General features: G+C 37.0%; 1 protein-coding gene across 3 annotated transcripts in view; it reads right to left on the bottom strand.

Moving 5' to 3' along the window:
- GALK2 (galactokinase 2) overlaps positions 1 to 14,233 on the bottom strand; it is a 153,041-nt gene that overhangs the window by 128,757 nt on the left and 10,051 nt on the right. Inside the window, exons 1-2 of one of the 3 annotated variants that reach the window (XM_061157115.1) lie at positions 10,867 to 11,057; positions 5,243 to 5,458 (exon numbers count right to left, since the gene is read on the bottom strand). The exons of 1 other annotated variant lie outside the window; for it this stretch is intronic. Coding sequence is in view for 1 of the 2 variants with exons in the window: in XM_061157113.1 (XP_061013096.1) it covers positions 10,867 to 10,919 (53 nt within the window). In the remaining variant the exon portion in view is untranslated. Of the gene's footprint in view, positions 1 to 5,242; positions 5,459 to 10,866; positions 11,073 to 14,233 lie in introns of those variants that run through there. One more of the 3 variants, XM_061157113.1, reaches the window with a different exon arrangement.

The raw sequence follows: 14,233 nt of genomic DNA, 5'->3' as shown, positions 1-14,233 counted from the left end.
TCCCATGGCTAAGACTCCGCACTCCCAATGCAGGAGGCAAGGGTTTGATTCCTGGTCAGAGAACTAGATCCTGTGTGCCACAACTAAAGATCCCACATGCTGCAGTAAAACCTGGCACAGCCAAATAAATAAATAAATAATAAAAAAGTGCTTTGTAGGAAAGCCAGGTGCTCTCTCTTTTGTCACCAACCAAACCACAGCACACCAGCTCCATCTCCTAACCACTACAAAAACCTCATGCTAGTCTCTTTTCCCTATTCTCTCAAGCCACTTTTGGTCAATTTGGGTGGCCTGCTCCACCCTCCCAGAAAACCTCATCATGTGAATAATAAACTTTTCATACCCTCTTCTTCATATGGTATTACCAGTCTCAACTATTCAAACCAAATTTGCGGGTGGGGGTCCATCCTGTTTCTGTGGGATAGCCATGATAGAAATCCTACAGAAAATGGATTATTTCCTGCTGCTGCTGCTGCTAAGTCACTTCAGTCACGTTCGATTCTGTGCAATCCCACAGACGGCAGCCCGGGAAATACAATGTATAAAAACAGATCCATTTCCATAGAAGAAATAAATTCATCAAAGAATCACTGACACATATGCATTAAGCCCAGATGTTTTACAAGAGAATTCTACCCAAGCATGAACATCAGATAGCCCATATGTTCCACAAGTTGTTCCAGAGCATGGAAAAATAAAGAAAAATGGTCTAATTCTTGTTATGAAGCAAGTGTAGCATGGATGCCTAAACCAGATAAACACAGTCCAAGAAAAAGCAACTACAGGCTAATGTCACTTTTGAATATTAATGCAAATGTAATTAATAAAAGATTAGTAAGTATAAGGCAGCACCACATTAAGAAAATAGTTCATGTCAAGTGGAATTAACTCCAGGAATGCAAAGTTAAAAATATTAGGATAATGCATTAAAATAATATATCATATTAAATCTAAGGAGAAAAAAATTATAGGACTACTTTCATAGATGCTAAAAAGTCTTAGATTCATTCCCAAAGGGGTTTATCTTTTTTTTTAATTAATTAATTTATTTTTCGCTGCACTGGGTCTCCATTGATGCTTGCAGGCTTTCTCTAGTTGTGAGGAGCAGGGACTACTCGCTAATTATGGATTGTGGGCTTTAGATTGCAGGTTCAGTAGTTGTGGCGCACAGGCTTAGTTGCCCCAAGGCATGTGGAATCTTCCCTGGACCAGGGATCGAATCCAGGTCCCCTGCATTGGCAGGTAGATTCTTAACCACTGGACCACCAGGGAAGTCTCCAAAGGTGTTTATCTTAACATGATTACATATATCTCAGTCTTGAAAAAAAGAGCTAATGAGGAAATTCTAGAGACATTTCCACTGAGATCAAAAAAAGACAAAAATTTCCACTGTCTCCACATCTAATCACAGAGTACTGGAGATATAGGTAATGCAATTACACACTTCAGTTCAGTCACTCAGCCGTGTCCGACTCTTTGCGACCCCATGGACTGCAGCACGCCAGGCCTCCCTGTCCATCACCAACTCCCATAGTTTACTGAGACTCATGTTCATTGAGTCGGTGAGGCCATCCAACCATCTCATCCTCTGTCGTCCCCTTCTCCTGCCTTCAATCTTTCCCAGCATCAGGATCTTTTCCAAGGAATCAGTTCTTCCAATCAAGTGGCCAAAGTATTGGAGTTTCAGCTTCAGCAACAGGCCTTCCAATGAACATTCAGGACTGATTTCCTTTAGAATTGACTGGTTGGATCTCCTTGCAGTCCAAGGGACTCTCAAGAGTCTTCTCCAACACCACAGTTCAAAAGCATCAGTTCTTCAATGCTCAGCTTTCTTTATGGTCCAACTCTCACATCCATACATGACTACTGGAAAAACCATAGCCTTGCCTAGATGGACCTTTGTTCGTAAAGTAATGATTCTGCTTATTAATATGTTGTCTAGGTTGGTCATAGCTTTTCTTCCAAGGAGCAAGCGTTTTTTAATTTCATGGCTGCAGTCACCATCTGCAGTGATTTTGGAGCCCAGAAAAATAAAGTCTCTCACTGTTCCATTGTTTCCCCATCTATTTGCCATGAAGTGAGGGGACCAGATGCCATGATCTTAGTTTTCTGAATGCTGAATTTTAAGCCAACTTTTTCACTCTCCTCTTTCACTTTCATCAAGAGGCTCTTTAGTTCTTCTTCCCTTTCTGCCATAAGGGTGGTGTCATCTGCATATCTGAGGTTATTGATATTTCTCCCGGCAATCTTGATTCCAGCTTGTGATTCATCCAGCCTGGCATTTCACATGATGTACTCTGCATATAAGTTAAATAAGCAGGGTGACAATATACCACCTTGACATACTCCTTTCCCAATTTGGAACCAGTCTGCTATTCCATGTCCAATTCTAACTGTTGCTTCCTGACCTGCATACAGATTTCTCAGGAGGCAGGTAAGGTGGTATTCCCATTTCTTGAAGAATTTTCTACAGTTTGTTGCAATCTACACAGTCAAAGGCTTTGGCGTAATCAATAAAGCAGAAGTAGATGTCTTTCTGGAATTCTCTTGCTTTTTCTATGATTCAAAGGATGTTGGCAATTTGATCATTAGACAAGAGAAATAAATTAAAAATCAAAAAAGAAGTAAAACTATCTCTACTTGGAGATAATACAGTAGGATATCTAGAGAATCCCAGAGGATTAACGCTAAAACCAACTTAAATAATAAAAGAATTCACAAAGACAGCAGAATATAAAATAAATATCCAAACATGAATACCCTTCCTATGCAAAAACAATGACCAATTAGGACTATAATGGTAGAGCAAACCTTATTCACAGCAACGAAAAAACACTAAGTATTTAGGAATAAGCTTAACAAGAAATATGTAAAACTTATTTAGGAAAAGCTTTAAACACTCTTGCAAAAGATAAAATGGGTTCAAAGAAATGGAAAGACATCCCTTGTTATTGGATAAAATGACCCAACATCATCAGGATAATTATTCCCAAGTTAATTTATAAATTTAATGCAATCCTCCCAAAAAATACCAACAAGCTTTTCTTATAGAGATAGACAAATTGATATAAAAATTCATGTGGAAAACTAATATGCAGAAACAGTGGGGAAAACATTTAAAAAAAGAAACACTATGAGGAAGGAGTAACCCTACCAAATATTAAAACATACTATATAAAGCTTCTGTAATGAAAATAGTGAGATTTCAATATATATAGAGACAAGCAGACTTCAACAGAATAAAAGGTTCAGAAATAGATGCAAGACACAAAGTAATAAACAGTGCTAGTACAACTGGTAAAACTTTTGGAAAAGATAAGATTAGGTCCATCTCTTACACAAGAATAAACTCCAAGTGGGAAGAAGGCACTGGGAAGAAATACAAGTGAATTTCAGTATAACTCAACATAGAGAAAAGTTTCTCTAACTGTGACTCGAAATTCTGAGGCAACTTTTAAACTGACAAATTTGACTACATCAAGATTTTTAGAAACATTTACATGGCAGAAAATGTCATAATCAAAATCAAAAGAAAACTAGCAAACTAAGAGAATATATTTACAGCATATGTTACAGATATATTTTTTATATTTTTTACAAAAACTCTGAAACCATAACACTCCTAGAACAGAACATAGGCAGGATATTCTTTGACATAAATCATAGAAATATTTTTTTGAGTTTGTCTCTTAAGGCAAAAGAAATAACAGCAAAAATAAATAAATGATATCAATTAAACTTAAATGCTTTTGTACAACAAAATAAATTATCAACAAAATGAAAAAACAACCTACTCAATAGGAGAAAATATTTGCAAATGAAATGACCAATAAAGGATTATTATCCAACATATATAAACAGCTAATACAACTATATATCAAAAGATAGTCCAATTAGAAAATCAGCAAGAAAAAAAAAAAAGAAAATCAGCAGAAAACCTGAATACATTTTTTTTTTTTTTTCAAAAAAAGACACACAGATGGTCACCAGGCACATGAAAAGACTGTCAACATCACTAGTCATCAGAGAAATGCAAATCAAAACCACAATGAGCTAACACCTCACCCCTATCAGAATGGCTATCATCCAAAAGACACAAATGTTAGCAAGGATGTGGAATAAAAGGAATCACTGTACACTGTTGGCAGGAATGTAATTTGGCACAGCCACTATGGGAAAAAGTATGTAGGCTCCTCAAAGAAACTAAAAATACAACTACCATATAATCCAGAAATTTCACTGCTGGGTATATATCCAAAGAAAATGCAAACACTAATTCAGAGAGATACATGTACTCCCAATGTTCATAACAGCATATTTACAATAATCAACATACAGAAACAACCGAAGTATCCATTAATAGATGAATATGATGGATATATATATACACACACAGAGTGGAATATTACTCAGAAAAAGAACAAAAATCTGCCATTTGCAACAATGTGGATAGACATAGAGAATATTATGCTTAGTGAAATAAGTCAGAGAAAGACAAATATGTTATCACTTACAAGTGGAATTTAAAAAGTAAAACAAATAAATGTATATAACAAAGCATAAACAGACTCACAGATATAGAGAACAAGTAAGTGATTACCATTGGGGAGAAGGAAGCAAGGAGGAGCAAGATAGGGCCATGGAATTAAGAGATATAAACTACTAAGTATAAAATAGATAAGCAACAAGGATCTATTGTATAGCAAAGGGAAATATAGCTGATTATTTTATAATAACATTAAATGGAATATAATCTATAAAAATATTGAATCATTATGTTGTACACCTAAAACTAATATAACATTGTAAATCAACTACAATTTTAAAAACTCAAAAACTGAAGTGAAAAATGAACAAAAACCTGATAGAAAAATGTGCAAAAGAACAGAAAATCCATACTAAGAGTAGTTCATAAATGAACCTTAAGCACATGAAATTAGAGACATGCAAATTAAAACTACACCAAGATACTATAAGACTCGTGAAGATTAAAAAGTAACAACACACTGTTGGTGAGCTTCTGTGGAAAGAGGTACCGGGTTGGGAATCCAAACCACGACAACACATTTGAAGGGGAATTGGGCAAAACTTTGTATCTAACAAAAATACACTGGCACTAAATTTTACCCAACCAGCCTATGTGAAAAATTTACCCTAACGGTATTCTCCAGCAATATGAAAATACATATTCATGAGATTATTCATTACCAAATTGTTGTAATTGCAAAACAATAGAAACAACCTGCATGTATGCGTGCTAATGCTTGTGACAAGTCCGACTCTTCACAATCCCGTGGACTATAGCCCACCACGCTACTCTGTCCAAGGAATTGTCCAGGCAAGAACACTGCAACGGGTTGCCATTTCTTCCTCCAGAGGATCTTCCCGACCCAGAGATTGAATTTACGTCTTTTACATCTCCTGCATTGACAGGCAGGTTCTTTACCACTAGCGCCACCTGGAATGATAGGGTATGGTCTATTTACAAAATGAAGTAATATGAAACTATTAAAAAAGAATATAGCTTCTAGAAATTTTTATCAAGTGATTGTCATAAAATTTTGTTATAAGAAAGAAGCAAAGTGAAGCACTGAGATGGCCTAGAAGCATTAACATCCCAATAGCAACGAGCACCCCTAGTGTTTAGATCTTGGTTTCAAAAGAAACCAGGACTCTTTGAAGAAATAATTCCACAGCTGGAGCAGACAGGGTATACTACAATCCTGGAACATATTGTTGTGGCAGAAAGTAAAGTGTTCACAATGACAGTAACATGTCAGAAGGACACAGGAGCCAACAGAAATAAGTTCCCAAACTGAGGAGTTAAAATTCCCCATCCCTGCTCGACTCTGACAGGATAGAGAAACAGAAAAGAGAAACATAAAAAGTAGCTGGAAATAATCCCCTTAACAAGGCCCAGAAAAGACTATGTGTTAGTCCTATAAATCCTTTAAAAAATATTTTTTTTCATAAATGGTTCTAATAGAAGTGCTGGAAAGCCTTCCCATCCAATTTTGTGAATAGTATAACCCTTACACCAACATGAATAGCCCCCCAAAGCAAACTATAAGCTACTCTCACTTGTTAAAATGGTATAAAAAAATCTAAATAAAATATTGGTCAATTTAATCCAAATAATATATGTGACCAGAGCTTATTCCAGGAATATGAAGTAGCAATATGAACTATGTTGATGAAATGTACTATTCTAACATAATAAAAAGGGGAAAAAAACTCTATAACTCTATGATCTTCTCAAAATAAGCAGATATATATGTATGTATATATATAGGGCTTCCCTGATAGCTCAGTTGGTAAAGAAACTGCCTGCAATGCAGGAGGCCCCGGTTCGATTCCTGGGTCGGGAAGATCCCTTGAAGAAGGGATAGCTCCATGATCTTCTCAAAATATGCAGATATATATATATATATATATATATATATATGTATACACACACACACACACATATATACATATATGTATGTATATATAGGGCTTCCCTGATAGCTCAGTTGGTAAAGAATCCACCTCAATGCAGGAGACACTGGTTCAATTCCTGGGTTGGGAAGACCCCCTGGAGAAGGGATAGGCTACCCATTCCAGTATTACTGGGCTTCCCTTGTGGTTCAGCTGGTAGGGAATCCACCTGCAATGTGGGAGACCTGGGTTCAATCCCTGGGTTGGGAAGATCCCCTGGAGAAGGGAAAGGCTACCCACTCCAGTATAATTCAATAGACATTCCCGAGTTTTTAACAAAAGTTTAAATTTAAAAGAAAATAGCTCCTGACATACTAGAAAAAAAGAAAATGTCCTTAATTTCATCAAGGCTACTTGCCAGAAATAGCAAACATCACATATTTGATGACAAAAATATTAGACGCTTTCCCATTAAAATCAAAATAAAGACAAGGATACTACCATTCAACACTGTAACACACTACATAAAATATAAAATGTCTACACAACAAAAACATAAAGTCAAAGGAAAAAGGCTAAACAGGGAATAATATACCTAACATATAAAACAGCATATGGGTTTATTCAAAAATATTCATTCAAAACATACATACATACATAAAGAGTTTCTAAAAACTAACTAGAATCAAACAATCTAATAACATCTTTTTGGGGGGTGGCAGGGCCATTTGGCAGCAACTATTAAAATTTTGTTTTTATTTTTTGAAACAATCAAAATTTTAAATGTTTATTACCTTTGACCTAGATTCCATTTTCATGAATGAGCTTAAGGAAACATAAAAAATGCTTAAGGATAAATGTATAAAGATTTTTACTGCAGCAATGCAGCAACATTTGTGAGTGAAAAATTGGAAACTTCAATGTATACTCTAATAGTTGAGTGGTTAAATAATCATATTAGTACTATGAAATAGTCATTAAAAATAAAATGTATCTTTATGGAGTGATATATCAGAATCTCTAAGAAATATTAAGTGGGAAAAAAGTAAATTACAGAAAACCAAATTTGATTCTACTTATATGAATATAATACAATTTTTATAAAAATGTTAACAATAATATTATAAAGATACAATGATACCAAAAGGATACAATGATATTACAAGGAAACAAAACAAACCAAACTTCTAAGAAGGGAAGTAAGAATTGGCAGTAAGGATAAGAATCAGATTATGGGAAAAAGAATTGTAGGGTTTTCAGGCTTTACTGACTATACTTTTAAAAAATTCAAATCTTTCATATTAAGAATGTGTTTATACAGTACCATTAATCATAGAGCCAAAAGGTGAAAGCAACCGAAATGCCATCAATTGATGAATGGACAAACAAAATGTCTTATGTCAATACAATAGAATATTATTCAAACATAAAAAGGAATGACATATTGATAACATGTTATACATGGTTGAACCTTGAAACATTGTATTAAGTGAAAGAAGCCAGTCACAAACATACACAAAAACATATTATCTGATTCCATTTATTTGAAAAGTGTAGAATAAGCAAATCTACAAAGAGTACATTAGAATTTGCTTAGGGCTTGCAGTTTCAAGGAAGTGAAAGCTTAACAGATGCAGAGTTCTTTGTGGAGGGTGAGGATGGGAATGTTCTAAGTTTGATTATGGTTATGATTGCACAATCCTGTGAATATACCAAAAATGATTTAATTGTAAATTCTAAACAATTGAACTGTATAGTATGTGAATTATGTATCAATAAAGCTGTTACCAAAAAGCAATAATAATCTAACAATTTAAAATGTAATCTCATGGGACTTCCCTTGTGGTCTAGTGGTTAAGAATCCACCTTCCAATACTGGGGATGCAGGTTCAATCTCTGATGAGGGAACTGGGATCTCACATACCATGGGGCAACTAAACCTGTGTACCACAACTAAGAAGCAAGCATAAAAATAAATAATAAAATGAAAACTTAAAAAAACTAAAAAAAAAAGTTTTTTTTAATAAAACTTAATCCCAAAGAGAAGGAAAAGAGAAGAGAATGCACAGAAACTTAGATCAGTAGTTCATTTTATCAGGAGTGAATTCAGTTAAATCTAGATAGTACATCTATAAACTGATCTAGTAAAGAAATGCTAAGAATGAAAAATTAGAACAGTGGGATCTGAAGTACAGAAAGCAAGCAAGTTTGGGATACAGACAAAGAAATTAGAGTTTCTATTTCTATTTGATTTTTAAAAATGAATAAAAAAGAAATTAAGTTTACTAAAATCTATGACGTGGTTGACTAGTCCCTTTACTCAGAAGGTCATGTGTCCTGTGAAGCTGAAAAGGCATTGCCAACTAAAATTGACACCTGCCATCTACCTCTATAAGGATTAAAATGCAAGCCGCTGTGACCATTGACCTTCAACATACCCTGAAAGGAGTTCAAGGTGGAGATCAAGAATGAGGCACTTGATGCTCTGGGGAAAACCAGCAGAACAGGCCTTCAGATAGATATTTTAAGAAGAAGATTTTATGAGTCCAGTTCTTGCATCTCCTCATATTTAGAAAAGCATTAACATCCTTCATAGTGACATCTGCTCCTTGTGACTAGCAGTAACCTTCATGAGACTAGCAGCAACTTTCTGCGAAATAATGTTTGCTTGATAGCAAGTAGTCCACTTCACCAAAAGCACACACATACTGATTTTCTGCCCTACCTCTTCAGAGCAGTTTCTAAGAGTTCTCTGAAATGCTGCCTCCCAGGCTATCGTCCTCATTGTGCCCCAAATAAAACTTAACTCACAACTCTCATGTTGTATGTTTTTCCAGTTGACAGTATCCTGAAGAAAGAGCAGAAGTTCCAAAAAAGGACAATCTGATAATGGGGCACTCGTGCATGCTTTTCCCCTTCAGCATATTGCAACATATAACCAGTTAGGTGGGTTTGTAGATATACTATCTAGACTTAACTGGACTCACTCCTGATAAAATGAATAAGTGGCTCAAACATTGCTTGAAGTTAAATAACTATATTAAATGAAAAACAAGAAAATGGCAAAGTGCACCCTTACCAGACTACTATATGACCTCTTCTGTAGCTAGCACAGAATACTAAATATTAACAATAAATGTTTGCTGCATAAACAACTGGGCTTCCCAGGTGGTACCAGTGGTAAAGAGCCCACCTGCCAATGCAGGAGACATAAGAGACGCAGGTTGGATCCCTAGGTCAGGAAGATCCCCTGGAGGAGGGCATGGCAATCCACTCCAGTATTCTTGCCTGGAGAATCCAATGGACAAAGGAGCCGGGCAGGGTACAGTCCACGGGGTCGCAAAGAGTCAGACACGACCGAAGCAACTTAGCACACATGCATGCATGGATACTGTAAAGGTCTTTTAAGGCAAGAAACAACTCAAAGGAAATTTAGTAAATAGTTCTTCACTTTTAGTACACGTTACCAATCCCCCTTCTCACAGGGCAACTATAGAAATATCAAGCATTATGACTAAAATGGCATAAAATGGAAACACAGAATAATATATGACACTTGTAACTCATCCAAGGCTGTGCTAGTTTCCAGAATCAAAAATTATGTATCTTTTCCGTAACTAAAGCCCCACTCTTTGATGTTTCAAGGGTGAAAAAGCATTTTCACGTTTCAGTATGCTGTAATATTGTTAACTGTCACATGACAGTCATAAACCAGGAAGTAGGGAAAACTTTAGGGCTTAATTATAGAGAAAAAATTAACAGGGAACAAATACTAAAAATTAGAAACAACAAAAGGGGAGCAAAGCCAACCTTAGAAAAGCTATAGAGCTAATACCCAGCAGGTGGAGATTTCATTCTATGAGATTTCTGTCCTATGTCAGAAACAAGTATTTCCATTAAGTATTTGCAAGATGACCTCAAATGAAAATATCCCCCAGAGAGTATCACTTAAGCTGATAATTATTCTGTAGCTAGGTACTGGCAGCAGATTAATTCCCTAAGGGAAGGTGCATAGGTTTCATGATTTGTTTAGAAGGATGCAGAGACCAAGGGAGTTTTTTGGTTTGGGGGTCATTTTCCTGTTTTTGTTTTGGCTGTATTTGATTGCTTTCAATATTTTAAAAGGGGGACTTTAAAAAGCATTGGCAAGCAAAACAAAGAGAGAAGAGATTCAAAATTAATTTGGGTTTTTCTGCTTAAGCCCAGCAGAAAACGTCCCACCCTTCTGCAAGGGAAAGAAGGATCTGCATGGATGAAGCAAGACACACACCCCTTGGTAGTGAATAAGGTTGGACAGACTTTGCGGCGCGATCTTCTTGCAATCCCAGCCAAGTGACCTTGTAACATCCCAAGGATTCTGTCTGCTCCTGGAAGAGCCGAAAGCCCCTACAGCCTCTACATCTATCCAACCCAAGCGATCCCAAAGCGCGGGCATCTCCTCTCCCCCACCTGGGATGTTCCGCCACATGGACTCGACGCACGGCAGGGCCCTCCGTAGCCATATTTTGCTAATCCTTCTTTATTCTGCAGTTTCAACCGGCGAAGCAAGACTTCCGAGGTAATCACGGGACATCTGCAGCAGGAGCCCTTTCTTCCGGGAGACACCGGCATTCACCCCGCGGAAATCCTGCCTCTTCGCTGAGGTGGCTGCTTCCAGTCGGCCCCTCCCGTGGCTCCTCCTCCCTGGGCTCTGGGGCTCGGAGCCTTCCCGACAGCTGTCAGGTATTGCGGCCTTGCTGCTCTGAGCGCCGGGGACCCGGGGACCCAGGGCGCACTGGAGCCCCTGAGCCCAGCACAGCTAAGGAGGTTTTCTTTCTGCATCCTGGGCATAAGTCTGAGCACAGAAATATAACTTGGCACCTCAGTTTGCTTTTTATATTATTGTTAGAGGGTCTTTTTTTTTTTTTTCTTTAATGCCCAGCAGCAACTCCCCCCAAATAACACTAAAATATTTACTTACTGCTTCTTAAATAGATTACTTCAAAAATTAGACTATCAAATTGATACGGAGCTTGACTTAAACACATTTGCATTTATTTCCAGAATAAAGGCATTGGTGGGCCTTCACAGAACATAAGTAATAATGAAAAGAAGAAAATACATGTCTTTCCAACTGCCAGATACTCTTAGCCTCCAGTTCAACACCTTGCTTTTTCAGTTGCCTAGAGACATCTCAGATACTCTATCTCAAGAAGCACACCACCCCCATCCACCTCATCACTTTTATCATATTACTGCTTTCTTTCCTTCCTTGTTCTCACAAGTTCTGCGTATTTATTGTCTGTCTCACCACTTTCACCATCACTACCACTAGAAGGTAAACAACTTGAAGGTAGGAAGTATGAATTCCCAGCACCTAGAACAGTACTTGGGAGACTGGTTTTCCAATCAACAAATAAGATGAGCTGAATGAATGACTGAAAGGTAAAATCACTTGCCTTTAAGGTTGCACTGTTAATTGGTAGCAAAACTTGAATTAAACTCCAAGTCTATTAACACTCTAGTGTAGTTTGTATACCCCAGACACATTCACCAATTTGCCATTCCTGAACTTCTATATGTGTGTGTTAGGGAAGGGTAAAAGGGAAATGAAGGCCGAAGTATAAATTGACAGTGTCAATGGCTAGCTAAAAGGATTGCACCCCCCTGGTACATCCCTGAGTTGTTACTGTAAATGAAACATCATAGAAATGTTGGTCTGGTCTTAGAGTTATTCTCTCACTATTATTTCAGTCCCTCCTAATCACTTTGAAATGAAGCAGTTGTATCTCTTTTTTTGAACCCCAATAAATCCCAATAGGATGGTTATTGTGGTTTTCTCTTAAGTAAGGGGAGACATCACTATCATCTCTGTAAATAGGTTTGAATGTGGAAAGACCCTAAGTGAGAAAAAATGTAAAATTCTTAGGAACATCAGTAAATATGGAAAAGGAAAGTATGTCAGATATATTTCTAACACATTTTCTATGGTCATTGAAAATTAAGTAAATTTTGAAGTTCTGAAAATACTATGTTTTAAAAATTGCCCCAAACAAGCTCATTTTATATGCTTTGTTTGTTCTCACAACTTGCAGGATCTTAGTTCCTGGACCAGGGATTGAACCCCAAACCTGGCCCCGCAGTGAAAGCACCATAAAGGAAATCCCTGACAGTCCTGTGGTTAGGACTCAGCGCTTTCACTACCGGGGCCTGGGTTCAGGATTCAGTCTCTGATTAGGAACTGAGATCCTGCAAGTTGCACAGTGTGGCAAAAAGAAAGAAAGAGAAAGAAAATATTGACTATGGATACTCTGGCTCATAAAAGAATATTTTCTATTAAATGTGTATTTGATGGTCAAATATTAACTTTGATAAATGAAACATGATGGCAAATTATTAGGCAAATCTTGAATACATTTCTATTGCAGTCTCAGCAAAACTGATACAGACTAGAAAGCACCTTTTAGAGCAACTAGTAAAACTCCCTTTTTTGAAATGATGTCCCCAAAGTGAAAGAGTAAAGGCTGGAATCACAACTGGTTGATTTTGATCAACCAGTCTTGCAGGTCCCAGACTCCTACCCCAACCTACTCTGAATGTGTGACCTCTGGTGAGACCCTGAGACCTTACTGAAGTATGCTTTAAAAAATTACTGAGACAATTAGTAATTTTTGTCCCCAAATTAAAGTGTATACATTGTAATTTTAATAAAACATTGCTCTTAAGATAACATTTTCAAACAACCAAAGAACTCCAAAGAGAAACCAAAAACCAAAATTAACATTACTTTCTTATACTATCTTCCTTATGCCAGGCTTCCTGATATGTAAGTAAACACTTTACATATTATTAGTCTCTTTAAATCTTCCCAACAACCTTATGAAGTGAAAAAATATTGTTCTTTTTTCAATTTTAAGATATTCCTTTGGTTCTTATTAGACCTATCTGATAAATGTTTAATGTCTAAATTTTACAGAATTTTTATTTTCACAAATCATGAACCTCTCAGCTCTTTATTTTTCGTACGTGGTGTGCTCAAGTTGCTTCAGTCATGTCTGACTCTTTGTGACCCCATGGACTGTAGATTGTCAGGCTCCTCTGTTCTTGGGATTTTTCAAGCAAGAACACTGGAGTGGGTTGCAACCATTTCCTCCTCCAGGGCATCTTCCCGACCCAGGGATGGAACCTGCCTCTCCTGCAACTCCTGAACTGCAGGCAGAATCCTGCTGAGCCACCTGGAAAGCCCTTTTACATGTGGCCACACTTACAATAAGGTTTAAGGTCTAAATTATAAACTAACATAGGAATAAGGATAGAGAAGAAAGACTGGGGGTAGAGAAGAGGTAGGTACAGATTCTGAAAAGTAGGAAAAATCTGAAGGAAATAGGGGAAAGCTCTGTTTTAAAAGAAGTCAAAAGGAATAAACAGGAATCTCTGAAATCTGAAGTCAATTGTTAAAAAGTAGAAGTTTGATAGTCCCCAAAATTAAAAGGAGGTTGTATGGAGAACAGCAAAGGGAATACAGCTACAGCATTCCATGCACAAATTATTTGTTGTCAGTTGAAGATTGTGCTGCTTTAGCTGACAGGGGAATCACAGAAGGATTAATGCAAAACATACTGAAAGAACTTGCTGATTTCAGTAAAGAAAAGAAACAAAAACAATCTTTGAATTATAGTATAATTGTGTCAGCTCCCTACTTGGCCTCCACACATACCTCTTGCTGAAAAGTACATTCAAGGACTTCCCTGGCAGTGCAGTGGTTTAAGACTCCATGTTTTGACTGCAGGGTGTATAGGTTCCATCTCTGGTCGGGGAACAAAGATTCTGCATGTGG

This window comes from Dama dama, chromosome 12 (genome assembly GCF_033118175.1).
Source record: "Dama dama isolate Ldn47 chromosome 12, ASM3311817v1, whole genome shotgun sequence".
Taxonomy (NCBI): domain Eukaryota; kingdom Metazoa; phylum Chordata; class Mammalia; order Artiodactyla; family Cervidae; genus Dama; species Dama dama.
Note: the sequence above shows the minus strand (reverse complement) of the source record. Positions and strands in the feature narration are given on the sequence as shown.